Genomic DNA, 27789 nt, shown 5'->3' on the forward strand with positions numbered 1-27789 from the left:
ATCAATCCACCTAGTGTTAATATTAACACTAACCATATTAGATTCATAACATACTAATGAGATTGATTTACCTTTCTTCTCAAACCATTTATGGAATCCGGGGCAATTCTTCTTCATGTGTCCCTTCTTCTTGCAAAAGAAACACTTTGCCACCTTCTTAATATCAGCTTGAGGTGGTATTTTACCATTTCCCTTCTGATTAGCTTGAGACTTAGTTTCTTTGTTCTTCCCATAAGCAGTTGTCAGCAATGCACTCTCACCCATCTCCATTACAAGCCTTTCTTCTTCCTGAACATATATGATCATTAATTCATTGATAGACCATTTATCCTTATGTGTGTTGTAGGAAATCTTAAACGACCCATATTCATGCGGAAGGGTGTTCAAAATAAAGTGCACTAGGAAGGACTCAGACATATCAACCTTTAGCTTCTTAAGTTGAGCTGAAATATCTCGTATTTGTAGAAGCAAGCTTCATGATGTTGAATCAAGATTGATTCAAGGAGTTTTGATGATAACAAAGATGATGACAAAAAGCCCAAGAGAATGAGTTCAAGATTGAATCAAGAACACTTCAAGAATCAAGAGAGAATGAGTTTCAAGATTTAAGTTGAAGATTCAAGAATCAAGAAAAGACTCAATCAAGATAAGTACTAAAAAGTTTTTCAAAACATTGAGTAGCACATGAATTTTTCACAAAACCTTTTACCAAAGAGTTTTTACTCTCTGGTAATCGATTACCAGTAGCAAAAATTGTTTTCAAAAAGCTTTCAACTGAATTTACAATGTTCCAATTGATTTCAAAATGGTGTAATCGAATACAATGATTTGGTAATCGATTACCAGTGTGGTTGAACGTTGAAATTCAAATTCAAATGTGAAGAGTCACATCCTTTCACAAAAATGCTTTGTGTAATCGATTACAATGATTTGGTAATCGATTACCACTGATAAGTTTTGAATAAAAATCAAAAGATGTAACTCTTCCAATGGTTTTCAAGTTTTTCTAAAGGTTATAACTCTTCTAATAGTTTTCTTGACCAGACATGAAGAGTCTATAAAAGCAAGATCTTAACTTGCATTTTATATTTTACATTGAATACATTGATTTCAATCCTTTACAACCCTTGAGTCTCTTTGAACATCTTCTTGAATTTCTTCTTCTTCTTCCTTTGTCAAAAGATTTCTAAAGTTTTCTGGTTTTCTAAACCTCGAAAACAAAAGTGTGCTATTCATCTTTTTCATTCCCTTCTCCCTTTGCCGAAAAGAATTCGCCAAGGACTAACCGCCTGAATTATTTTTGTGTCTCTCTTCTCCCTTTTCCAAAAGAACAAAGGACTAACTGCCTGAATTCTTTTGTGTCTCCCTTCTCCCTTGTCAAAGAATTCAAAACGACACAGTCTGAGAATTCTTTTGATTCTTCCCTTTCCCTAAAACAAAAGATTTCAAAGGACTAACCGCCTGAGAATTCTTTTGTTTTCCCATTCACAAAGTTTTAAAGGACTAACCACCTGAGAACTTTGTCTTAACACATTGGAGGGTACATCCTTTGTGGTACAAGTAGAGGGTACATCTACTTGGGTTGTTGTGACTGAGAACAAGAGAGGGTACATCTCTTGTGGATCAGTTCTAGTGGAGGGAACATCCACTAGGTAGTTCAAAGAGAACAAGGGAGGGTACATCCCTTGTGGATCTTTGCTTGTAAAAGGATTTTTACAAGGTTGAAAAGAAATCTCAAGGACCGCAGGTCGTTTGGGGACTGGATGTAGGCACGGGTTGTTGCTGAACCAGTATAAAACTCTTGTGTTTGTCTTCTTCTTCCCTACACTCTTTAATTTCCACTGTGCACTTTAATTAGCACTTTTACTTTTGGTTAAGTTAATATTTTTGTTCTTTACTTTCTTAACATTATAGTAAAAGCCTAAGAAGGGTAGATTTTTAATTAGTAAAGGTTTAGTAATAATTAATTCAACCCCCCCCTTCTTAATTATTTCTAGGCCACTTGATCCAACAGTATTTTCATTATGTACTCACGCACACCTTTCACACTGGTGAGCCGAAGAGAGGAGAACTTCATGATCAGGGTGCTTGCTAAAGTCTTATCTGAAGTGATGAACTGATCATCAATGTCCTTAAGCAAGTCTTGAACCTTTCCATGCTGGTCAACAGAACCACATATTCTAACCGAGATTTTGGTCTTAATGAACATTACGCTAAGCCGGTTGGATCGCTCCCACCACTCATATAGCGCAACATTAGCTGGGCTACTCAGTGATTGTAGGTGGTTCGTCTTTCCTTATAGCATAGTCTATGTCCATCCACCCTAATTGTAGAAGAATTCTCTACTTCCATATCTTATAGTTATCTCCTTTGAGTTCGGGAACATCACATTGAATATCAGAAAAACTAATAGTTTGAGAAGTTGCAAAATTCAAAGGCTTATGTCAAAATTTGAGGCATATTAATCTTAATTGTATCTTTTACCAATGTAAACATACCATAAAATTGAATCTTGTGACATAAAAATTGTCTGTGGGCTAAATTTTTAATTCAATAAGAAACAATTAAACCTTATGACAGAATAATCAAATTACATGCTCAAATTCATGCTTTACGGGTACAACATGAAAATAATTTAATTTCTATCGCAAATATTTACTTTATGATCAAATCAACAAATTATACATACCTCATGATGCCTGTGGGTAAACCATGAAAAATAATATGTCATTTCATCCCAATTAATTATACAAATATAATAAAAATTATTGTGGGATAAAATTCATTATATAAGTACAATTAATTACAATATTATGTCTAATTCCTTATATGATCTATAACCAACTTAATATATAATTTTAATCAAAATATAGATATTGTGGCTAATCCATAATTAATCAAAATTATAAAGATCCCTTTGACATAAAACTTAATTGTATGAGAATAAATCATATTATGCATTTTAAGATCAAGATATAATATAATTATGAATAAGATTCTCATATAATTTCATAATTGAAACATAATATCATGCATTTGATTTCATATATATATGCATAGAATAAAATTTTCCAGAATATATTCATGCATAAATTAAATCAGAATTCCATAAAGTGTAAAGCAGAACCAGGATATAACATATGAAAAACAAATACATATCAAAGAATCTTTACTGATTTAGTGGTTTGCACATACTACAACATCATGTAAGTCATGGGCTCAACACCTAGGTAGTGTAAAACGTAGGATTTTTTCAACCTGTGATGATGAATGCACTTATCTAATGGGTTTAATCCCTTAAATCTATGTGTTTGCATGATTATTGTGAATTTGATTGGAGAAGCCTATACAATGTGTGATGTTTATATTTTGTGTCCTATCTTTGATCTGTTCTAAATTTATCTAAAAGTATCCTTGAGCTACTTGACGTTATACATATGAGATTGGAATGAAGGAAGATCATATGTTACATATTCATGTTGAAATTGGCCTTATACCACACCTATGTTCAAAATTTCTATCTAACCAACCTATAGTGAATCTGTTTAATTGTGCCTTAGCTTTCAAATCTATTTGGTCCCACTTAATTTCGATAATTCTTTAAATTACAGTGATTTCTCCATTGAGACAGGTTTATGTTGGCAAAAGTGTAGAACTAGGTAAGCATAACTTGTGCCTAGTGAGTTTGTGACTTGTGTAGCTATTGGAACATAATCTGAAATTTTATCCCTTGTTTTAGTAAAGTCTTAAGATGTCTAAAACCAACCTGAAACAAAACCTAAGTCATGAATGTACTAGTGTAATATGACATACTTGCAAGTAGACAATATGTGCTTTCTGAATTCTTGTCTTGTAACCTGTTCTATTTCACGAATTCCTGGAAATAGTATATATGTTTTTTATTGAGATATTTTATAGTGTTTTAAAAATAATTGTCTAGCTCGTAAAGCAATTGGTCCCATATCATTTCGAATTTTGTGTGATTTATAACGAATATTATACTACGACATGTTCGGTCTGTGTTTTTCTCTGGACAGCAGTCACAAATGGTAAATTATGTATTATTCTGGATGAGGGTGCTTGACTTGTATTTTTAGATTGGAGTAGACATTTTAATTGAACTCCTAGAGTTGGAATTACCCAATTTGAAATTTTATAAAATTTATTGTGAATTTTGAAGTGTGAGATTAGTAATGAACATGGAAGCTGAGAAATTTGTTTGAACTAAGGAGCTTTAATTGAAGCCTTTGTGCTTGCAGTAAAATCTTGGGAAAATTCCCACTTATCACTTAATGTATTGAGAGATACCCTGTTATTTTATAGCTTCAACAGATGAGGTATCCATTTTTTAGAATTTCCTCACTTAAACTAACCTGTGTAAATGGAATTAGAAGTTGTTTAAACTAAGTGCATTACTTTATCTTAGTGTTAGCTATTCATGATTAACTAGTATCTTAGGCTTCCTTATATGCATGCTTTCTTAGCACATTATTTGAGTCCTCTTAAAATAGAGTTCAATCAATATGTTCCATCCAAATTTATATACATTTGCCTTTGGGTTGATGTCACCTCTAATGCATGTCCTATTTGCTATGTTTAAGTATATGTATGATGAGCACTATAAGTTCACGATGGACATTTTATATGCATGATGAGTATTGTAAGTGCACGATGGGCATTTTATATGCACGAAGAGCGCTACGAGTTCATGATGGGCATTCTATATGCACGATGAGCACTGGAAGTGCATGACAAGCATTTAATATGCACGATGAGCCCTATATGTGCACGAAGAACACTTCATCTGAATGATGACAAGGGCTCTAGTAATGTGAGACTTGGAAACCAGCAAGTATTGAAACCTTATTGAAAGGTAGCTAGTAAGAATTGGAATTGTTAACCAGCAAGATAGTGTGTTAGTGTGTTTGGAAAAACTTATCTAGTGACAAAAATTTATAGGTGTCTCTAGTGACAAAAACAAATGAAAAAGCTTAGTACTTCATCCTATAACATTGTCGAACTAAGAGTTACAAGAAAACTTTAGGAGAAACCATTTAAAAATTCACTCTAAATGATTTTATAGAGTCAACAACATATATGATCCATGTAGTAGGTCTTACCAAATGGGATAAAGTTGTGTTGTTACTCCTCCCCTCTACCTTGAACATACCTCTTACAAAAATAACCAAAATTTTCCTAAATTTATATTACAAACTACAATTAAATCCTAGATATTGTCAAACCCAATAAATTCATTAATAAAGTCACTAGCTAATATGTGTTTGTAGTCAAATTCCATTTCTATTATTCTTTTCATCTTTCTATGATGAGATAAAAGGAAGAGTACATTCATTTGGTATTGATAAACCATCTATTCAAATGGTTGGATGCTAAAATCAATACTTAACCTAGTTGCTGCAACAAGGATTGTGTTATTCCTCTTTGCCTAAGTATAAGGCTAAACAATAGTAACTGTGGCATTTGATCACAAAAAATCCATGAACTAAGGTTGAGTTAATGAATTTGTGAAGCACTATACCATTTTCAAGTTAGGTGTCACAATTTTCTTTTCAAGTTACTATATATATAATGTTAGTTTCATTCAAACCTTTTTTGCAACTCCATCTCCAATATGATCGACAATAGCTGGTACAGCTGCCATAAGTGTAGGCTTTAACACATTAGCAACCTAGTTGGTTCCTTGCTTGATTTTACTTGATAAGTGAGTCAAAGTAACAATAAAGCTATAACTGATGGCACAACCTACACCTAGCATAACAAACTGGACAACCACAGTAAGTTAGAGATAATATCATCAACTACTTTGACAATTAGAAGGCTAAGAAGAAATTACCTCTGCTACCATTTCAAAAGCATGAGCAAGGGGCAAGTAGACCATGTACACATCCTTGCTACCAAGATTTGGAATAATTTTCATAACAGTTGTTCTTGCTACAATGTTTCCATGAGTAATCATAACACCCTGTCAAATCCAAGGGAATCATAGAACTAAACTACACCAAATGAAAAACTTGTTTAGTAAGAATAAAAGGAAGACTATTAATGTTAATTTAGACTGATGGAACAATTTGTTAATTAGAGGTGGGGTAAGTTTTATAGATAGTCAGAATAAATGGTAGGGATGTCATTTTATGTATAGAATACTGATACATGAGTGGAGTTGTGAATGTAAGGGGAAAAAGGACTATCACTGGATTAATTAGAGCAATGTACAGAGTAAAAAAGTTTAGAGTGAAAGTTTTTATAGGTGACGAGAGAGTGTAAATTATAAGGTTTGTTGTCCATATTCACCCTTCCAATAGCAAATCTGAGTTGGGTGAGAGAGGAGTAACATAGTCTTATGATTTTTCTTACTAGTATGTATTAAATCAAATCAAACTCACAAAAGAACAAATATTATGTATAAAAATTAATAACCCACATACATTAAATTTTATTTATTAGGTCTGTTGTATGGGGTGATTGAAACAATAAAGTGATCAATTATACAGTAACTAGCTAGTGTGAAATGCTCGTCCATACTCCCAAATTAGTTATTGTTGTCGTACCAAGATTGCTTTTCAAGATAATCAATTATGCTCTTGTCCACCTGGCAAGCTTTGGTGAGAACCTTAGAAGAAATAGGTGGATTAGCTTTAAACAAAGCATTTGCAATAGTAATGCCTCCTGCATTTTAACTGCTAAGACCAACAATGGCGGCAACATTGCCATATCCCACATTGATGCAGAAATCAATGAGACCAATTGGGAACACAAACACATCACCCTTGTTCAGCACTTTGTTGAAGAGGTGATTTCCATCTTGATTGGAAGTCACAAATCCAACATAGAGAGTACCCTCAAGGACTATAAGGATCTCAGTGCCTCGAGGGTGAGTGTGGGGAGCGTTCAAACCCAACGTGTTTAGTCGTGATAGTTGATCAACAAACACTTGAGTCACGTTTGAACCTATTGGGTTGTCAGTCTTCCCCAGTTCTACATGTCTGAAGAAGTCTTCAGCTCTCACAAGCTTGAGATCTTTGTAGAACTTTCCATTTACAAATACTACAAAATATTTAACACTATACATTGAGTAACAACTCTAAGCAATAAAACAAATATGTATATGTACTGCTCCGTGAGTGAGTGGTAATTAAATTAAATATCAGTTTTCCTTCATTTCATCGTTTCCCTTTCTTCAGTGAACATCATAATAAAAATGTGTAGGAGCCCAATCCACAGCACAATACCTTCATTGTATAGTAACAGCCATAAGTGTAGTGAATTATGTATGTCTTTTTATTTCCTTGTCCCATGGAGGCTGACACGCATAATAAACAAACAAGTTTTATTAAATTTGCTTGTGATGAATTCAGTTTATACTGACAATGTAAGTATGCCTTTTAGTGTAATGTTAGAAAATGAGAAGCAACGAAGGATAGTCCAAGAACCTTCAAGTTGAATAATAAGAAGAAAAAATGTCTACGTTGACAATGGAAAAATGAATATTCACTACTACAAAAAGCGGATTTAACATCGGTTGTTAAAAAAATCGATGTTAACGTAAGCGTGGTGGCATAATTGTAAATACTATGTATCTGTTAACATCGGTTTTTCACAAAACCGATGTTAGCGAAGTGCATTAACATCGGTTATTGGAAAAACTGATGTTAACATTGATTAGTTAACATCGGTTTCCAAATAACCGATGTCAACATAAGTTTATTAACATCGGGTTTTGAGAAAACCGATGTTAACGTTTGATAAGTTAACATCGGTTTTTTCCAGAAAACCAATGTTAGCCTTAACATCATGTTGTTAACATCGGTGTTTTTAAAAAAACCGATGTTGAACTTATATTTTACAAAATATCGTGAGCCCTATGAAGCTTGCGCTGTCTTCTTCTCCATCTAAGCTTTCGCACTTTCTTCTTCTTCTTCTAATCTCCGTCTACCTTGAAGGTCTCTGTTCTGCATCTGAGCATCGTGTTCATCGCACTCGAGCATCGTCACAAGTCTCTGCTTCTTCTCCTTCGCCACCATACCTAGGTATGTTTCGTCTCCTTCGCATTGTCTTCTTCGCCATCTAAGCTTTCTTGCTCTCTTTGTTGTCCATTTACCTTGAAGCTGTCTGTTCTCCATTTGAGAATCGTTTTGTCTAAGCTCGAGCATCGTTTTTGTCGCACTCGAGCATCGTGACAACTCTGTGGTTCTTCTCCTTTGCCACCACACCTAGGTATGTTTCGTCTCCTTCGCGTTGTCTTCTCCTTCTCGTTGTCTTCTTCTCCATCGAAGCTTTCTTGCTCTATTTGTTGTCCATTTACCTTGAAGCTGTCTGTTCTCCATCTGAGAATCGTTTTGTCTAAGCTCGAGCATTGTGTTCGTCGCACTCGAGCATCGTGACAACTTTGTGCTTCTTCTCTTTCGCCACCTTACCTAGGTATGTTTCGTCTAATCCTGTATAAATATTTGATTGCATTCATGTATCGCACACTTAGTGAAGTAAACATGGCTAGGGTATCTCATATTTAACTCGAGCATCATAACTGCTTTGTATTCATTACAAGGATAACAACTTTAAGGAATAACTGCCTCTTTAGGTCTGTTACTTTAATACATCATTCATTAGTTCTCATGAGGCAGGTGATCTTGAATCCGAAGCTAGACAAGAAGGGCAAGAGGGCTGCTCTGTTTTTTGAAGGGTGCTTGAGGTGTCCTTCTTTGTTACCACTCTTTGCTTTGTCAGACTATCAATTCATTTTTTTGTGCTCGTTATAATTCGATTTTTGAGATGAGAAGTAGAAGCTATTACATACCTGTTATTACTTAAGAAATTTCTACATGTCTTATGTTCAACATTTTACTGCTCTGACTCTCACTAGGCTAATTTCCCTTTCATGAGTAATAGCTAAAATTCCTCTAAATTTTTTGTCTAAAACCAAGATCATACCCTCTTCGCTCAATTACCATAAGACCTACTTAGAACATGCACTCTCTAGGGCGGTCAAACAGTTTGACACTATCTTATAATTTTACCATTCCATTAAAGTGCATATCTGCCTTTGTTTAAACAATTGCTTCTGAGATGATGTACTAGGGCATCATTATGTTTTGCTTAATGGCTGAAGAGTATTAATTCCTAACAATTTGTCTCAACATGGTGACTGCATGGTTAGCATCCTTGTAATGAATACATAGCAATGGTGGTTTTGATAGAATTAACTTAAAGATGATTGATTGTCTGCATATGCTGTATTCCTTAAATATTGTCGGAATTTTTTATAACCATTAAATGCATGTCTAAAGAGGTAGGTCCATATTGTGTGTGATACCCTTCTTTGATGTGGCTTGTATTATATATAGTTGTCTTGTGATCCCTTTCGATGTTTCTTTTTCAATTTTGCCAGAAGGATACATATAATATATTCTTAGAGGTGCTTATTCTCCTTTAAACCAAAATATAGAATAGGGAGAAGATATATAAAAGATTTGCTCATGTACAAGTACAAGTGGAGAAAGGCATTTACATGTTACTCCATGCTAATATAGAGATGCTTGCTCGAATTATGGCTATATATTTTCATGTGAGGTGGTCATGCTAACGGAAAATCATAAAGACTACAAATATATTTTGACGCCTAAGCAAAATGCATTTAATTAATATACTTTTATTAGTTTAATGCTTATTGATAGTTTTATATTATGTTTCAGTTAATTTAAGATAATTATTTTCTCCGGTTGCATCTGCGCTTGTGGAAAGAAAATATTTCCTTGAATCACGGAGTTAAAGTGTGAGACTCATCAACATATTTCAGTTTTCTTCCTAAATCTACTCTTTTTTTCTCACATTCAGTTTATTGCTTACGATTTGGAATAGTGACAAGTAAAGACAAATCACAACTCACGGTCATCCAATTCCAAGAATAAAGGTTTGTTCCTTTCTTTATAGCTTATTATACTGGCTACTTCTTTTGTTCATTTATTTAAGATTTGATACTTCTTATGGCATTATGAACCTGTGTGAACTTATGTAGATGAAACTGTAATTTTCATACTACAAGTAGCTAACAAACTTATAGCATAAGCACATAGAACCCATTGTTGTGAGCAGAACTAGGAGCCATTTTGGAAATCCAACAAACTAGTATGCTTTTCCCCCTTTAATTTTACTAGTGTAGGAGTATTATTATAATGATTTAATATTATACACACAAAAAATGGATCAAAATCTAATTAAAATAAATGATATTCATAGGTTGTAGGGAAAGAAAGGTAGAGTCTGGAACCAATTTTTTGAACCAATGGCAGCAAGCTGATGGAGGAAGCACTGTTTTTAGTATGGTCCTAGTTCAGACAGATGGAGAAAGGTTTGACAGTGCATTATAATTACTGGTCTAGCAATCTACTAGCAGCTTTTTGCAATTAGGATAAATGGGTTGTTTTGACTATTGTTTTTATTTTGCTCAGCAAAAATAGATAAGGTTTATTAATAGTGAGTAACAGTGGTACTAAAATTATAGTATTTTAGGGGCCAACTGGTTTTTATGATTATTAGTAGGACCCAAGCCAGCACCACAACACCCTACAACCTAACACCGTGCTACAAAAATCCATCCCCCATACTCCCAAGCTAAGTACAAAAACCTAGTGTTAGATTGGTAGTCCATTGGTTAAAATGAACTGTGAAATCTTTCTCGTTGGACTTCAGCCATGACCAAAGTAATAGTAGAGCATCATCCATAACCTTGCTGCTGTTGAAACATTGATTTTGAAAGACTATTCTATTTCTTTGTTGCCAAATGGTCAAAGCACGATTTACTAGCTTGTAATGATGAGTTGAACTCTCCCCTACTAAGAACATACATGAATTCTAAATCAAAGTGACTAGTTACTAATACATTTCATGATATCTTTTTGTATGATTCTGATAACTATTTTTAACAAAGCTTGAAGGCACTTGTAAATAGAAACTGATTGTTGCATTCTCTTAGCAAATAGCTAGGGCTTGAATGAAGCAGCTATGTATCATACATTTTAAGCAAGAGAACTGATGACACACACACACGAACACACACACACACACTCATCATACAAACACACACACACACACACACACAAGTTTGATAACAAATTTGTTCAATTATACATGCAGAAATTTTTTCAATTCTGACTTATTAGCTGTGACAAGGTAGTTGGCCTCTTCATAAGGTACTTATCTAAGTTTAACTTAAATTCTACTGCAGTGGTGATGACCTACTAATATTAGTGAAAACAAATTTGCCAAGTGTACCTTAGTTAATTTGTTTAGAGTTGTAAAAAATGAATAGTTTTTAACTTGAGTTATTCGTATTTTAAGTTTTCAAATATGCTTGCATGATTGTATTTGTATGAGGATTATATTCTTTTTTATATAAATTTTGGCAAGTTGAACAGTTGTTAGTGTAATGTTGGTATTTTAGGGGCAGTGGAGTTATTTAAGGGTACTTGTTAGTTTTTTTTTTTTTTTGAACGGCGAAAATAATTTATATATTATAAGATAACTAGTACCAGAGGTACTACAAGATAACACAGGAGATAAGATCTCCTGAAACAGAAAACAAAAACAACATTACATCAGCCCGACAATAAATCACCAAAAGCCCAACCCTACAGACCGCACACTAATTAAAATCCATAGCCATAGTTGAGGACCATTGATGGAAAGGAACATTAAAATCATTTTCCCACCCCCTCAGCCAGGACCAAGTGAGAAAATTTGAATTATCCACCAACTTTGAGATGTGAAAAGGCTGATTATTAAAGATCATATCATTTCGATGCTTCCATATTGACCTTGTAGCTGCTATCCACCATATTTTCCATCTTCTATTGGTATCCTTCAAGCCTGCCAAGGTTGAATGCTGGAGGAAATTATCCATTGGCCTACAGTGGAGAACTTTATCTTCCTTAACCCAGGAGTTAAATTCCCAACACAAAGGCAAAACTTTTTGACACGTGAAAAACAAATGAGAGGCAGATTCATATTTGCTTTGACAGAAGGGACAAAGGTCATTGTTAATCTCAACTTGTCTCCTAAATAGGTTCTCCTTAGAGGGAAGCCTATCCCAAAGTAATCTCCAACCAAAAGATAGAGCTCTAGGTGGGATTTTAATGTCCCAAAGCTGACGAAAACCTAGACATTGATCATCAGAAAGCTGCTCAACTTTAATACAAAGATAAGCAGATTTGGTAGAAAAGATCCTCGTAGGATCAACTCCCCACACCCAAGTATCCTTCAAACTAGCATTTAAGCTTATAGCAGCAGTTTGATCAATAAAAACTGAAGCTATCCCCATCTCATTGTCGAACAGATTTCGCCTCCAAGAAAACTTCCATTCCCATCCAATTTCACAGAAGGAGCCCATATCTGCCACTGTCTGAAGTTTTTGAGATGAAATTTGATATAAATCTGGAAATTTTTCTTTAAGGGTTATCCCACCATCAACCCAAGAGTCTTCCTAGAATAGAATTTGATCACCCTTACCCAGCTTCCAAATGAACTGCTTGGAGACATCAGCCATACTTCTATGATGGTTAATGGACCTCAAGTCAGACCACCAGTGAGAGAAATGTTGCTTTGGTGGCCCCTCTTCCAAGCCTCTCCAACCCCTGTACTTCGAATTCAGAATTTTGCTCCAAAGTTGATCTAGTTGGTGAAACATAAGCCATTTCCATTTAATTAGAAGAGAATTGTTGAGAGCCTTGATGTCTTTGATTCCCAATCCTCCCCTTTCTCTAGAAGCACACACTTGACTCCAATCCACCCAAGCGATCTTCTTCCCTTCTAAGTTGCCACCCCAAAGAAATTGTCTTTCAATGGCAGTAAGTCTATTAATCACTGTTGAAGGGGCCTTGAAAAATGACATATAAAACAAGGCAATGCTGTTAGGACAACATTAATTAGAGTGATTCTGCCAGCCATTGAGATGCTTCTCTGGTTCCATTTATTCAACCTAGCCTCAAATTTTCTGATTATAGGCTCCCACACCACCTTCCTTCTTGGATTGATTCCTATAGGCAGCCCTAGATAGCAAAAGGGAAAATGCAGTAGGGCACAGTTCAAATAGTCAGCAGCAAGACAGCACCACTCCTCAGATTGCCCAACTGCTCCTGTCATACCCTAATTTTGTCTGGGGACCATTGTTTGATAGCATGCAACCTTTGCTTGACCGCTTAGAGGTACTTGGCACCCATTGTTGCACAATACGTGAAGTTCCATAACGTGCCAGAAGTCAAAAGAGAGCATTGTTGCACGATCCGTGAAGTTCCGTAACATGCCGGAAATCAAAAGGAAGCATTGTTACACAATCCGTGAGGTTCCGTAACATTCTGAAAGCCAAAAAAGGGATGATTACATAATCCGTAAGGTTCCATAACATTACGGAAGGAAAAATCGTATCGTTACGGAATTTGTAAAGTTTTGTAACGTTACGGAAAAAGAATCAGCAAAAAAAAGGCATGGGGTGTATTTAGTAAACAGGGGGTGCAAATAGCAACCAGACCCACTTGGGCCTTCCAGGAAGTTCCTCCAAAAGGCGGTGCCTTCTGGAGGAAGCAACCTAGCTCGCCTGGGCGAGCTGGGTGGCAAGCTTCTCCCTCTTTTCCCTATAAATAGGGGGAGGAGGGAAGAACAAAAACGTTCAACCCTCCTGGTATCTGAGGATCACTTGAAATTAGTGAGAAAAATCATTTCCGTGAAGAAAATCCAAGCCGAGGCGCTTCCGTAACGCGTCCGAGACGTTTTCGTGGGTGATTTCGTGAAGATTTTCTGCCATCCTTCGTTCGCTCTTCGTCGTTCTTCAGTCTTCAACCGGTAAGTTCTCGAAATCGAACTTTTCAATTCATTCTATGTACCCTTGGTGGTCCTCATTTGTTTCGGGTACTTTTGTTTTCATTTCATTTACTTTCCGTACCCCTTTTGACGTGCTTTAGTCATTTATTTAAGTCATTTTCTCGCCTAATCAAAAAATAAAATAAATTTCCACAGATCATTTGAATTGTAACATCTGTTAATTTTTGTTAAAATGAAATTTGACCGTTCGGTCATGTCGTAACCACGTTGGAAACCAAAAAGAGGTAAAATAAATAATATAATAATCAAAAAATATCTTTTAGTAAAATGAAACAAAAAAATCAATCGGACGTTTTCTCTTTGGGATTTTTCTTTCTTAATTGAATTGACTAATAACGAAAGTGAAACTAAGGCTAAAATCAACTCACAAAATCAAGCTTTGTCCGTAAAAATCACTGAAAAAATGTTTTAAGGTCCAACGCCTTGAACGGTCCTCTTTGCTTTTTATCGGTTAACATGGACCGTTCGAAAGCGTAAAATCGACACATCACTGCCTTTTACAAGAACTACGTAGGTCTGATTTCCTCTTCGATGGAGGATACGTAGGAGCAAAAGCCCCGCTTTTGTCAACCTCGTGAGATGGTTAGAGGTCCAACGCCTTATCTTTCTCACCAAGTAAAATAGATCATTTTAAGGTCCAACGCCTTAAATGACCCCCTTCCAAGTAAAAAGAATCACTTGATTCGCCCCTTTTGAAAGAACTACGTAGGTCTTATTTCCTTATCACAATTGAGGAATATGTAGGAGCAAGGGAAACACCCTTGTCGACCACAAAAAGATAAAAAATACAAAAAGGCATAAAAAGACATAAAAACGTAAAAAAGGGAAAATAAAACAATTTGAAGACATCTTTGCACACTCGATTAAAGGCTGCCGTCTTTTGTGACGGACGCGTGGGGTGCTAATACCTTCCCCATGCGTAAATATAACTCCCAAACCTTTCACACTTAAAGTTCGTAGACCACACCTTTCTGGTTTTTTCCGACGTTTTCCTCGAATAAACGTTGGTGGCGACTCCGCGCATCTTCCTCCCATGGAAGACACACCCGTGAGCCCTCGCGTTGCCCTCGCGCCGAATGGTAGGTTGCGACATCTCCAAATTGACTGCTACCAAAATTGATTCTCAGGCCAAAAACCATCTCATAACTTCTAAGAATAGCCTTGACAGCTTTAACATTATCTATTGAAGCTTCCCCGAAAAAGATAGTGTTTTAGGGGAATAACAAAGTCAAGTCTAGTCTTTATGAAACACCTAAATTAGTGTTACCTGGGAGCTGCCATATTTGATATTATCCCTGTTTCCGAAGCTGTTTGTTCCATGCCTCCTCTGTGATTGTTCAGCATGATGAGAATCTGCAAGGCTTGTTTATTCATGACCACACTCGAATTTAATCTCCATTATCCTTCTAATGGCTTCCGCCATGTCTAACCGCTGCTGAGGGTTACTTTCAGTGCAAGCAGCACCAATGAGGAGGAGTTGCTCCATCTCAGCAAGCCAATTCCTAGAGCCTGCAATCTTAGGATCAAGCACTTATGATTCCCTTCCCTCAGAGATTGCAGTTTCCACCCATTGCACCACATTAGCCCCACCCTTTCCATTGCTGACATACTGAGAAGGGAACCTCGCTGTCAGTATCTCAATTATGACAACACCAAGACAGTAAACAACGCAACTGCGTGAAACCTGGCCTTGTTGTGTTTCCTCTGATGCCTTCTAAGCGAATAATGTTTGTGCAATGGTTGAAGGGTTAACTATATGGCTGACCCCGTAATCTACAAGCACACATACCCTCATCACAGACACACACACACACACCCTCTTGAAAAATACACACAAACACACCCCCTGATGAGACACACACACACACCCCTGATGAGACACGCAGACACACAGACAAACCCTAATGACACAGACACACACACCCTCATGGCAGACACACACCGATGAACCCAAAGACACACACACACACAAAAACCCTAATGAGACACACACACACACAAAAACCCTAATCACATACACACACACCCTCATCACACACACACACACACACAGTCACAAACCCTAATCAAACGTACACACAGAAACCCTAATGACACACACACACACCCTTATGACACATAGACACACTTAGTCAACCTGATTTCCGACCTAGTCAACCTCCCTTAGCTTTGTTGTATGTCATGAATGTAATATGCTATAGAAACAACTGTTGATGTCGATATTTGTCTATAATTGAAATTTAGATTTTGTATGTTCTTGTATGTCATCAATGTTATTTGCTATATAAACAAATGTTGTTCATGTTGAGTGAACCTTAGATTCCCGTTTGAGACAAAATGCAATGATTCTTGCGGAGAGTTTGCATTAGTCATTGTATTTAGTCTTGAATTGTCCGTTTGGACAGTTTGGGGAGACTGATATTTTATGTTAGATTCATTCGTTAAGGTTATTATTATTTTGATTAATTTGATGAAATTTTGGTTCAATGCATTTCAAGTTGTTCTCTGGGTGCATACTTGATTATCGGGAAATTCATTTCACCGATGTCATGTCGTGTACTTGGAGACCAATGCAAAATGCTGCCGAAATTTTGTCAAATTATTCAAAATAATGCTAACACGAATGAGATAAGACTAAAAAAAATGGCCAAATTCAACATTAATAAAAACTGCATGAAGAGAATGAGAGTTGCAAAAGAGAGGTATGTTGCATTTTAGGCCTGTTTGGATCAGAATTCTTGTCATCCTTGTTCTGTTTCTTCTTCTGAAGGTTCTATTTTGTTTTCTGCAACATTGCTTGGGTGGATTAGCATCAACTAAAGTACTGGGATGTAAAACAAAAGGACTAGGACTAAATTGATACAGAAGAAAAAAACTTGATTATATTTTCAATTTTCTCCTTCTTCTTAAGCAGTTGCAATGCTTCTTGTTTTTGAACTTTCATATGGTCCTCCTCTTCCTTCATGAAATGGCCAGCCTCCTCATCTTTCTTCTGTTTATAAGCCTCCATTTCTAGGGCATATTGCTCCTTATTTTTCTTTGCCATCTGAGAGTTACATAATAAGTTATGCGTCTAAATAACTCAATGATAATTGATACACCAAAGAAGCATACCTCTTCATAGGGTCTTTTTTGTTCTTCTGTCATGTTTTTCCACTCTTCGAATGTGATTTTTGGAACCTGAATTTAAATAATCAACCTTTTATATGTGTTCTTCAATCATGATTAATGAACTCTAAGATCACAATTCACAAACAAGGGTGGCACGCAATTACCTCCAAGAAATTCTTGTTCTCGGCAGCAAGAGCTGCTCGCCTATCATTAGTGAACAAGAAATAGGCTGACATAGGGTGCTTTGGTTTCAATGGATCCTTCTCTTTCCTGTGAACATGTATAAAAAAACATCAATAACCACACAAGAAAGAAGAATGGTCCAAAGGGAGGTATATGTAACTTACTTGTTCTTCTTTCCATCTTTTTCTGCCTCTTGTTTGAATTGCATGTACTGTTCAAGCAATTCCATCGCAGTCCTCTGCTTCTGCTCGTCTTCCAACAACCTCATTGACTCAGTTTCATGTTTTTCCTTTGCAATCACCTGCAAATAAGCTTCTTTCTCCGCATGGTATATCCCCTCATAAGGCTTCTTCTCTTCTGCAGTAACAGTCTTCCATTTAACACCTAGCATGGTTGAAATTTCCTTAAATCCGGCCTCTGGGTTCACTTTCTTGATCTGCACCAAGCCATCAATACATAAAAAACATTGAGCTTAAACCAACAAAATAAAGAGAAAAAATAAGAAAAATTGAATGGATTATCCCAAATGATTTCCTTTTTTACCTCATTCCGTTGGTCTTTCATCCACAAAATGTAAGGTGGAGAAGGTCGTTTCTTCTCAGAGCACCCTTTTATGATAATATAATTCTTGTACAACTTCACAGCAGCTATTGCTTCTAGTTTAAAATCAACTAGCAGACCCAATACATGCCTAACCTCTGCTAGAGTTAATCTCCAGGTCATAGGTCCAGAGTTTTCACCCCAAAAATCTAGAATCTGAGAAAGGTTACAAAGTAGGACAAATGACATGTGAATTGCATATATTTACAGGAAAGTATAATTCGTATTACATTTGAACATCATCTATGCAAAGGAATAGTTGATTGTAAAACTTCAATCAACAATCATTCCAAGCAACATCAGTGTATGACCAATGAAGGGTAAAAAATTGAACAGGTGAAAATCCATGTATAGTTCTTAATCGTGAGTGAGATGACATTTTTAGGAATTTGAACACATCAATTAACTAGTCAAACCTTTAAACCATGCTCCTCATTGCTCACCATTTGAACTTGGCACAAGCACACGACTCATCAAAGAAGGAAAAAAAAAAACATTAATCATGCCAAGTGCCTATGCAAACAAATTGCCATCCGGATCTTAAATACCTCAATGTTACAGATTCTCTTAGAGACCAAAACAAGAGGCTATGGATGCTCCATGTTTTTTGTTGCAAAAGGTAAAAAACGTTTCTCTTCTGCTGTGGCAATGGCTCTCAAAAATCTTGGGCATTGAAGTCTGGTGTTGATGGATACTCAAGGCCCTGAAGAACAGCCATCCTTCGTATATCTTCCTCTGAATAAGCAGGGATGAACCAGTATCTCTTGTCCATTCCAAAAACCTGAGATACCATAACAACATAAATCATAACATAGAAACTAGACCTATGTTTTCCAGTTTTGTAATGTTCTATCTATCCACTGCTTCTGCCAGTGCCAGTAGTAGTTTGGTCAAATTAATGGTGCATGGACTAAACCATCTCCAGAACTTATAGAAGTTGGCTAAAGTATTTGCACATTGCAATCTTCTTATTTAAGAAAATGATGCTAAGGACATTAACTAAGATTAAAGTCCAAACCATATGACTGAATGAAGCCAAATCCATCTAGATTTATTTTTTAGGATATATAAAAATTCAGGGAAAAGGAAACTGTCCTATTCCAGAATAAGGCATGAAGAGTAATTTGACTCTTTTGAAGTTCCAGTTTTCAAATATCTTAATCCAATCAACCTTTATGTCATAAATAAAAAATAAAAACCTTAGAATCCTACTAGAGATTGACCCTAGAAGAGAAACGACACTGCACTAAACTACCATTATGCAGGCCATTGGCAGCAAGGGCAGAAGGACCAAGCTGAACCAAATTCAGCAGTGAGATGCCTCATAATTGTAATGAAACACATATGAAAGAGTTTAAAATAAATTCAATTAAACACGTTTTGAGTTTATAGGCAATTTAGTGCATGTTTGTGGGTAGTTTCTGTTCAGTTCGAACATGATGATGGGTGGAGACTTGCAAGCTTTAGTTGGGTGAGTGTTTTGGTTGCCTGATCATGATGGACTTCTATGGTTTTGTAACTAGTGGTAGGTGATCATTTGTAAATATTTTACGCTTAAGTAAGATATAACTAAATTTACACTGGTGTATGTGGTTCAATTAGTAAAATTATGCTTTCTAGCGTGTGTGAGTGCATCATATCCCGCACCGTGCGTAAGGAATTTTTTCACCATCAACGTTATGTTAGCACACCAGATTATAGGACCGTAACTCCTTGGGTCGTGTAATCCTTTGAGGCCGTGAAGCCAAGCGCATGTAACATACTCTCAATCTCAAATAAAACATAATTTCGTCCCTTGACACTGTTGAGAGGATCATGTACGACCCCAATGATCGGTTTCTTGGTTTGGGTTACTACAGATCTTCGTGGTAGTGGCAAGGGCCTTATTCTTCATGTCTCCAATCTGTAAAAGAATAATAATTCAGATTGGAAATGATTATTATTTTAGAAAACCCGTTTGACTCATTTTAAGAACATAAAAAAGAAATAAATTGAATACAACCGAAAACATAAAGGATTAAAGATTTATTTTAGTCTTATTTGTTCAACCTTTTTTATATTATGTACAAAATAATTATACTCGTTTAATATATTTTAAATGACTTCAAAACTAAGTTTTGATTTTTTTTTACATGTTTAACATCATTTTTTTTACTTTTGTTCTCTTAATTTATAGTAGTGTACCTAAGTTTAATATTTATTTTATAGTTTTCAAATACAATGAACTGTTGATGTCGATATTTGTCTGTAATCCAAATTTACATTTTCATGATGTATATAGGATCATGGCTTCTCCACCTGCCTCGCCTCCTCCTCTTCCTCCTTCTTCTCCTCCTCCTCCTCCTCCTCCTCATTCTGATGCATCAGCTTCACTGTCTGCCGTGAAGCAGACACGCAAAGTCTCACGTCTATGATCCTTGTCTGTTAGACCAGCTGGTGCTGAGAGACCAGTGGTCCATATTGATCCTGCTACCGGTAATGTTGACGGTCCCCACGGGAAGAAATTAAGAACTTATTTAGGGATTGTGGCGCGTGATAAGGTGGACATCGCGTACGAGAACTGGAAGGAGGTCCCTACTGCTCAGAAGGACTTGATTTGGGAGGATATTCAGGTATTTTTATTTTCTTATTTGATGTTGTTTAATTAATAGCCAAAAAATACATTATTGTAACAAATAAACCTTACTTGATGTTGTCAGGCGGAATTTAAAATCCCAGAGGCTTCTGACAGTAGGACGAAAAGGAAGTTACTTCAGATTGTGGGCAAGAGATGGAGGCAGTTTAAATCAGACCTCACGAGGAAATGGGCCCTTGCACCCGATAACGATAGTGTGGACGACACTGTCTGTGAAAAATACAACATAAGCAAGGAAAAATGGGCCCAATTTTGCCAGACTCGTAGAGACCCTTCTTGGGAGGTATGTTCCTTGCCATTTAAGTTGTTTTTCAAAAACATTAACTTGTTATACTTCATTCTACCAATTTGAAAAATTATTGTTTTATTTTTGCAGGATGTGCGCAAAAAGGCACAGGCCATCCTGAAACAGAACACTGCCCCCCACGTTTTGTCTCGTGGGGATTATGAATATTTGGAGCAGAAGCTCTTGGCTGAGAAGACGAAGAAGAAGTTGGAGGAAGCTGCACAGTCAGGAAGTGTTGATGGCGTCATCGACCCTCCATCCTCGGTCAGACGCCACGTGAAGTGGAAGATGGCCCGCACAAAGAAAACAGGGGAGATGATTGAGGCTGCAAAGGAAATCGCTGAGAAGATCATAAGTCATTTTCAACTAACCATTACAATTATATTTCAATATTTTGTGAATGCCATGTACAACTGTGTGTTTTCTATGCAGGATTCTTTTGAGGAGCAGGCGACACAGTGATCCTTCGTCCCCCATAGACGTCAGGATGTTCTCAACGCTGCATTTGGACGTCCAGAGCACCCTGGACGTGTCCGTGCTGCTGGAGCCGGTGTCACCATCAGGCACTACTTTGGTTCGGCTCCACGAACGTCCCACACCTCTTCCTCCCTGCCTCCTGAGGAACTGCAGCAACTGACCCAACAAATCAGGGACCAGCTAGAGGAGTCCATCATAGAAAAAGTGACGAGGCAGCTCATGGCATCGTTCAGCCAGATGCAATCCCATATTCAGTCCCAGATGCAATCTCAAGGACTTGCACTGCCTCCCGAGCCTCTGGTTGGTCCCTCAGGTGCTCGAGTAAGCACGAAGGGGAGTTGTGTTGATCCCTCTGGAAACAATCCAGAGGCGGGTGACTCAGATAGGTGCGACTTGTACATCGCAGCAGATCTTGCCCGCCTGGTTGCCCTGGGGAGAGTTTATGAGGGATCCATTGTTTTTCATAACACTCCTTTGTTGCTTGGCCAAGTAAAGGTGAGTGTGGAGGAGGTTACAGAGGCAGATGCTCCAGTTCCTGTACCCACTGATGAGGTTTCCTAAGTGGGGCAGGCACTTCACACCTTCCTTGCTTGGCCGACACATCTGGTCAAGTCTTTATCACAGCAAGTACTTTACTCTTACTATCTGTTTCTTCTTTTTAAATTAATTCATTCAGTGTGCCTCAAATTAGGAAATTTAGCTTTGTTTCATGAACAGGTAGATGTGTCTTCGGCAAAACCACCTCCAAAGCTCGATCCGGAGGTTGATGATCCGCTTTATCTAATGACATTGACCATCCCAGAGCTTTTCTTGAGGCCTTACTAGGTTACATGGGATGCTACCGTGTTCGGGGTCTTTAATCCAGATTTCCCGCTCGACATAAAGCACGAAGACCTCTCCGAAATCGCACATGGTGGTCAATGTCTCAGCATATCAGTGTTACAATTGTGGATTCTGTAAGTCATTTTATATTACTTTTAATTATCCAAGTTATTGCTTTCAATTCATAAATATTTAACTTTGACTTAACATAAACAGACATTTCAATGAAACAAGTATGCGAGCGGGGAATTCTGATATCTATGGATTCCTCGAGCCACAGTCCATTCAAAGGTCTGGGCAATCACAATTTGAGTCTGAAAGTTACATAAAGACTTGGATGCAGAGTTCAAAACGCGATGTCTATCTTGGAGCCTACCTAAATGGGTAAGTCACACAAAATAACTTAATTTAATTAATGTTTACTAATATACTAACCCATATTCGTCTCCATTACAGCGGACACTGGCAGATGGTGGTCATCCTGCCCAAGGAACACCTAGTTGTCTGGTTTTGTTCATTGCATAACAGGCCAGACAACTACCTTAAGGGGATTATTAACAGGTTAGTGTTCTTTTCAATACATTTGCATTGAAATACCTCAACAACACCAGTTTTTAATTGCAACTCATCTGGAACAGTGCTTTAAAAGGTCTTGATGTCCACCATCATTTTAGGAAGTACTGAGTGTGGCTACTATGTCATGCACTGGATGTCCACCATCATTTTAGGAACTTTTAGGAATAACTGGGAAGCGGTACATTTGTTTCAAACAAATTCGATTTTTTAATAATTTGTATTACATTATTAACTTATTATCATTTATTTCATCATGCAGTATTTTAATGATCCTAGACCATTGGAGCCAGAGAGATTAAAGGCGTTGCGGATCCAGTGGGCACAGTATTATCTTCGAGTTAGAGATCAGACTTAGGGTATAGGGACATTAAGTTTAGCTTAGTTTACTTTGGTTTAACATTTTTTACATTTCCTATGTAATTTGAACATTGAATTCATTTGTTGATGGTTGTTTATGATAAATCAATTATTAATTGTTTATTGTGTGATTAAAACTGCTTGAAAGCAGAATTAAATGTTTATTTGCTGTGAATTGAGTCTGAAATTGCATTTTACAGGTACAATTTTGGGTTTATTGTAAAAACAGAAAGTTTATATTAAAAAAACTTGAAAACAACATCGGTTATTAACAAAAACTGATGTCAACATTCACCTTAACATCGGTTATTTTATAAACAACCGATGCTAATGTACATAGGTTAACATCGGTTGTTTATAAATAACCGATGTTAAACTGTATGCAGTAACATCGGTTATTTATAAATAACCGATGTTACTGCATACAGTTTAACATCGATTATTCATAAACAACCGATGTTATACATAAATTACTACAGCAAAATAGGTGCATGAATGATGAACGTTGACATCGGTTTCCTCTAAAAACCGATGTTAATATAACATATTAACATCGATTTTCTGGAAAACCGATGTTAATATATTACATTAACATCGATTTTCTGTTAATGTAACAAATTAACATCGGTTTTTACAGTAAATCGATGTCAACGTCCCTCACGCATACACTTATTTTGTTGTACTTCTTTCTTTATAACATCGGTTATTTATAAAACCGATGTTATCGTATTTATGTTAACATCGGTTTTTGAAAACCGATGATAACAACAATACATTCAACATCGGTGCTTTCAACATCAGTTTTACAACCAATGTAGAATGCCCTAAATAACCGATGTTGAAAGTGTATTTTCTAATAGTGATTGCATTATTCTCGTACTATTCTATGTGACTTCTATAGCATGTTACATATATTAACAAGCAAGTATGCAAAATATAGTACACTTTTAAAAAAAATTGACATTTTAGAATTTTATTTTTTCTTTATTTAAATATATGATTTAGGTTGCACTTAAACAAACTTCAATAAGCCCAGTTTGGATTAGCTTATAAGAACTTTTTAATAATAAAACCTTAGTGTTGAGACTTTTCCAAGAAAAATACCAAACTCCTAAGTTTATAGTGCTTATGAAGAAGTTGGATAAGTGAGCTCCTAAAACAGTTGGAATGCATAAATGATTTTATCGTGTGCAAGAAGTTTGATTTTTTTTTTTTAATTTTATTTCCTGCTTATTAAATTTTTTATCCAGACTAACTTCTATCATTGGTCATTTAAATGGCTACACGGGACTAATGTGTTTTACTTGGGGTCTAGTCAGTAGTGTATGATACCAATTCTTATATATTGTTCTAAGCTTATTCACTATTACATATTAACATGAAGTCCTTGTATAATTTACTTATTAATACTGGCCAGCAGAAAAAATAAAAATAAAAGACAGAACCTTATTGAACCTGAATCATAAAGTCCTTGTGTAATATGTTACGAACACCATGAAGAGCAAATGCAACAGCATAAGCATACCTAAAACAATGATACAAAAGAAAAACATAAAAAAAGTCAAGTTGTGAGGTTAAGAAAGGATATTATTATAGATAACAGAAAGAAAGCAAATAAAATAACATTTGAAGCACCCATCCAAAAGCTTGATCAGTTTCAGGATCTTTCTTGATTGCAAGAGAAACATTCATCCAAGTGGGAGCAATCTTCTTGAGGAATTCCTGACATTTTTTTCACAAAAAATTAAACAGCTTGGCCCCAAATCAAAGAGTATTCATTATCATCAAAGAAAAATTATTTTGACCGATACCTTTCCAACAATAACAGGGGAATTCCCAATGGATCAATATTGGTTATTGGTCCCTTCTCCTCAGGAAAGTACTTCCTTAGCACTGTTTCATACTTCTTAGGCTAAATGTAAAACAAAGGGAATGCAGCTCCTAGCCCATCTCTGGCTATGTTGGGTATAGGTTTGACAATTATATGATCTGCCTCTAACATCAATATGTAACTGATATACAGAACTAACAAAAGTCAAAACCAAAATCCCAAGAGAGAAGGAGAAAGATAGAGAAATGTATTCCAGCTTTGAATATAGAGATTAAGGTTAAACAGGTCATACTCTTCTTTAATATCTGCTTGTTGAAGCCACTGCACAAATGCCCATGGTCCGTTAAGGACTATGTAACCCTGTTATAGACTAGAGATGAGTTAGAATTCATAAGAATAAGGAATAAACCAGTGATTTTGATCACTGAAAATGTGCCTTACTTACAATTTACAAACCAGAAATTGACTTAAATTAATACGATTTTAGTCCTTCAATTATTCAAACCCATTTATGGTAGGAACTAGCCTTTCATAATCTAAATCTGGAACAAATATGCATACATTTCCAATAGCCATTTTCCCCCTTTAGAAATCTTATAATTTGGATTCAAGACTAACTCAACCTTCAAAGTTAGTTCATGGATGAGCACTCTTCCTCACTTATCTATAGTATTTGGTCATATCACTTGTTGATGCGAGATCTCTAACACATTCCGTTCATGCTGAGGATTGGACGTCTCAAGTGTGAAGGATGGTCCATTAACGAGTGCTCCTATAGACCCAACAACTACCACTAGGATACATACAAAGATGTCCCCACATATATACTTTATTTTTTTCTATGGTTAATAAGATCTCTAACAAAGAATAAGTGAAATCATTCAGAAATTGAAGCGCCCGTATAAACATTTCCTTTCTTTATTCTTTTGTTTTGAATAGTCATAGTCATAGTGGTAGAGAAACATAACTCAACCCAACCAAAGCCAACAAATAACCAATAATCAAAACACCACTTGAAGTTACCAAAAAGTCAACCTACGACCACTCATAGTTGTTGGATACAAGTTTAAAACTTTTTCACACTGTTAGACCATTTCAACTAAATCCACACCTATTATTTCCTCCAAGAATAAGTGCATTCACACAAATCACCCATAAAATCAAGCCCCAATATAAAAAATTTGAATTTTTTTTGTATAACTTTTTGCATAATGACATCAACAGTTGTGAATTTGTAGCCTAAAAATTTTTCACACTATTAGACCATTCCAACTAAAATTCGCACAAATCACTCAAAAACTCAACCCCCACATAAAAATTCATTTGTTTAATATACCTTTTTGCATAATCACACCCACAGTTGTGAATTTGCAACCTAAAACTTTTTCACACTGTTCGACCATTCCAACTAAAATTCACACAATTTTTTTTCTCCAAGACCAAGTGCATTCATACAAATCACCTAGAAACTCAACCCCCCACATAAAAAAATGAAATAAAAATCATTTTTAACAACCTTTTGCATTATCACAACACACAACCGAACCCAAAAAAACACAATTTTGCAGGAACCAATTAAGAGGAATTCAAATTCAATTGAGAACCCCAAACCAAAACCAAACCAGATCCATTCCAACAGGCAAAGGTTGAGCAACAAAAGTGGGGATCTCATCCATGAACTAATCTGGCTTCCCGGACTGCAATGAAGCTTGTGAACCCCTCATCCCAGATACATCTCCTCGTTCATCCCTTAACTTCTTGAACCAATCGTACATCACCCTGCACTGCTACGTGATATAGACAGAGTCAGAGGCAGTGACAGCAGTGTGGAACATCAACCTCTTCTTTACATTTTTTTGGTGAATAGGTTCTCTTTTAGATAAATAGAGAGGATTTCCATTTTCTAAATTAGAGCATGGATACAGAGTCACATATCATGAAGATATGACTATCAAGTTAGGCACGTAAGATACTCAGTAAAATAAAAGTTGTACAACTTTTGTTTACTTTAATAATGAAATGAACATGAGGAATGATAGGTCATCTAAATAGTTGGAGAACACCAACATAATGGAAAATGCGGCAACCGGTAACACAGAATTGCAGACATTGGCCAAAGACAAATTTATATGAGTTTAAACATGGGAAGAATCCTTTTGTTTGAAGGATGACATTGGGGTCAATGGCATGTATTATTATGTTTGTCTCACAATTACATATATATGCATTCCTATATTTGACAATAATGCATGAAAGATATTTTGAATCAGAAAGGATAAACTGAAATATTGTCACTTAATTTGTTCGTTTTTGTTTCATACCATGCATCAGTGCTAACATAGATTTCTTTTGCTGAATATATATGCATTAAATTCTATTAACTGATTAAAGAAGGTAGAAAATTCCAACAAGGATTACAATACACAATATAACTTGAAGAGCTACATTGAAACTTTATTCAAAATGTGCAAGAAAACTTTCTCACCTACACATATCGTCTCTTATTGGTTGTAGGTACTACTATTTCAGTGGCATAGGAAGTTAAGGCATTTTTATGTTGTTGTTGCCTGACTGAAGATAAAGTCATACAATTTTCGCTGCCATTACCGCACTCATAGTTATTGTTACAAGCATCTTTGGAGGTATGTATCTCATTCTGACACTTAATTAGATATTTTATTTTTGTTCATATATGGCTATTCTTTAATATTAAAATTATCTGCATTCTGAGTGAACCTTAGTTTTCCGTTTGAGATTCAATACACTAATTAATACGGACAATTTGGATTCATCGTGGTATTGAATCTTGAATTGTCCGTTCGGACAGTTTAGGAACTCTCATTTTTTTACTTAATTCATAGTTATAGGCTAAGTATGTTGTGTTATATTCGATGAAATTTTGGTTTAGTGTATATTGCTTTGTTCTTCGGGTTCATACTTGACCATGGTCAATTCATGTGACTGCTTTCATTTCGTGTACTTGGAGACCAATGTGAAATGCTGTCAAAATTTCATCAAATT

At 36.0% G+C, this 27789-nt stretch overlaps 1 protein-coding gene and 2 pseudogenes across 1 annotated transcript; all 3 read right to left on the minus strand.

Annotated features, from left to right (window-relative positions):
- Positions 1-6411: 6411 nt before the first annotated feature.
- Positions 6412-7090, minus strand: LOC100781441 (germin-like protein subfamily 1 member 7; annotated as a pseudogene).
- Positions 7091-7208: 118 nt separating this feature from the next.
- Positions 7209-27096, minus strand: LOC102661953 (hydroxyproline O-arabinosyltransferase 1-like; annotated as a pseudogene).
- Positions 15422-18230, minus strand: LOC100781995 (high mobility group B protein 13). The gene is given in 8 exon segments (XM_041015502.1): positions 15422-15516; positions 16561-16675; positions 16754-16936; positions 17005-17070; positions 17166-17271; positions 17349-17620; positions 17728-17940; positions 18201-18230. Coding segments are annotated over 8 exon segments (1080 nt in total).
- Positions 27097-27789: the final 693 nt, after the last annotated feature.

The sequence above is a fragment of the Glycine max genome, chromosome 1, assembly GCF_000004515.6.
Source record: "Glycine max cultivar Williams 82 chromosome 1, Glycine_max_v4.0, whole genome shotgun sequence".
In the NCBI taxonomy this organism is placed as follows: Eukaryota; Viridiplantae; Streptophyta; class Magnoliopsida; order Fabales; family Fabaceae; genus Glycine; species Glycine max.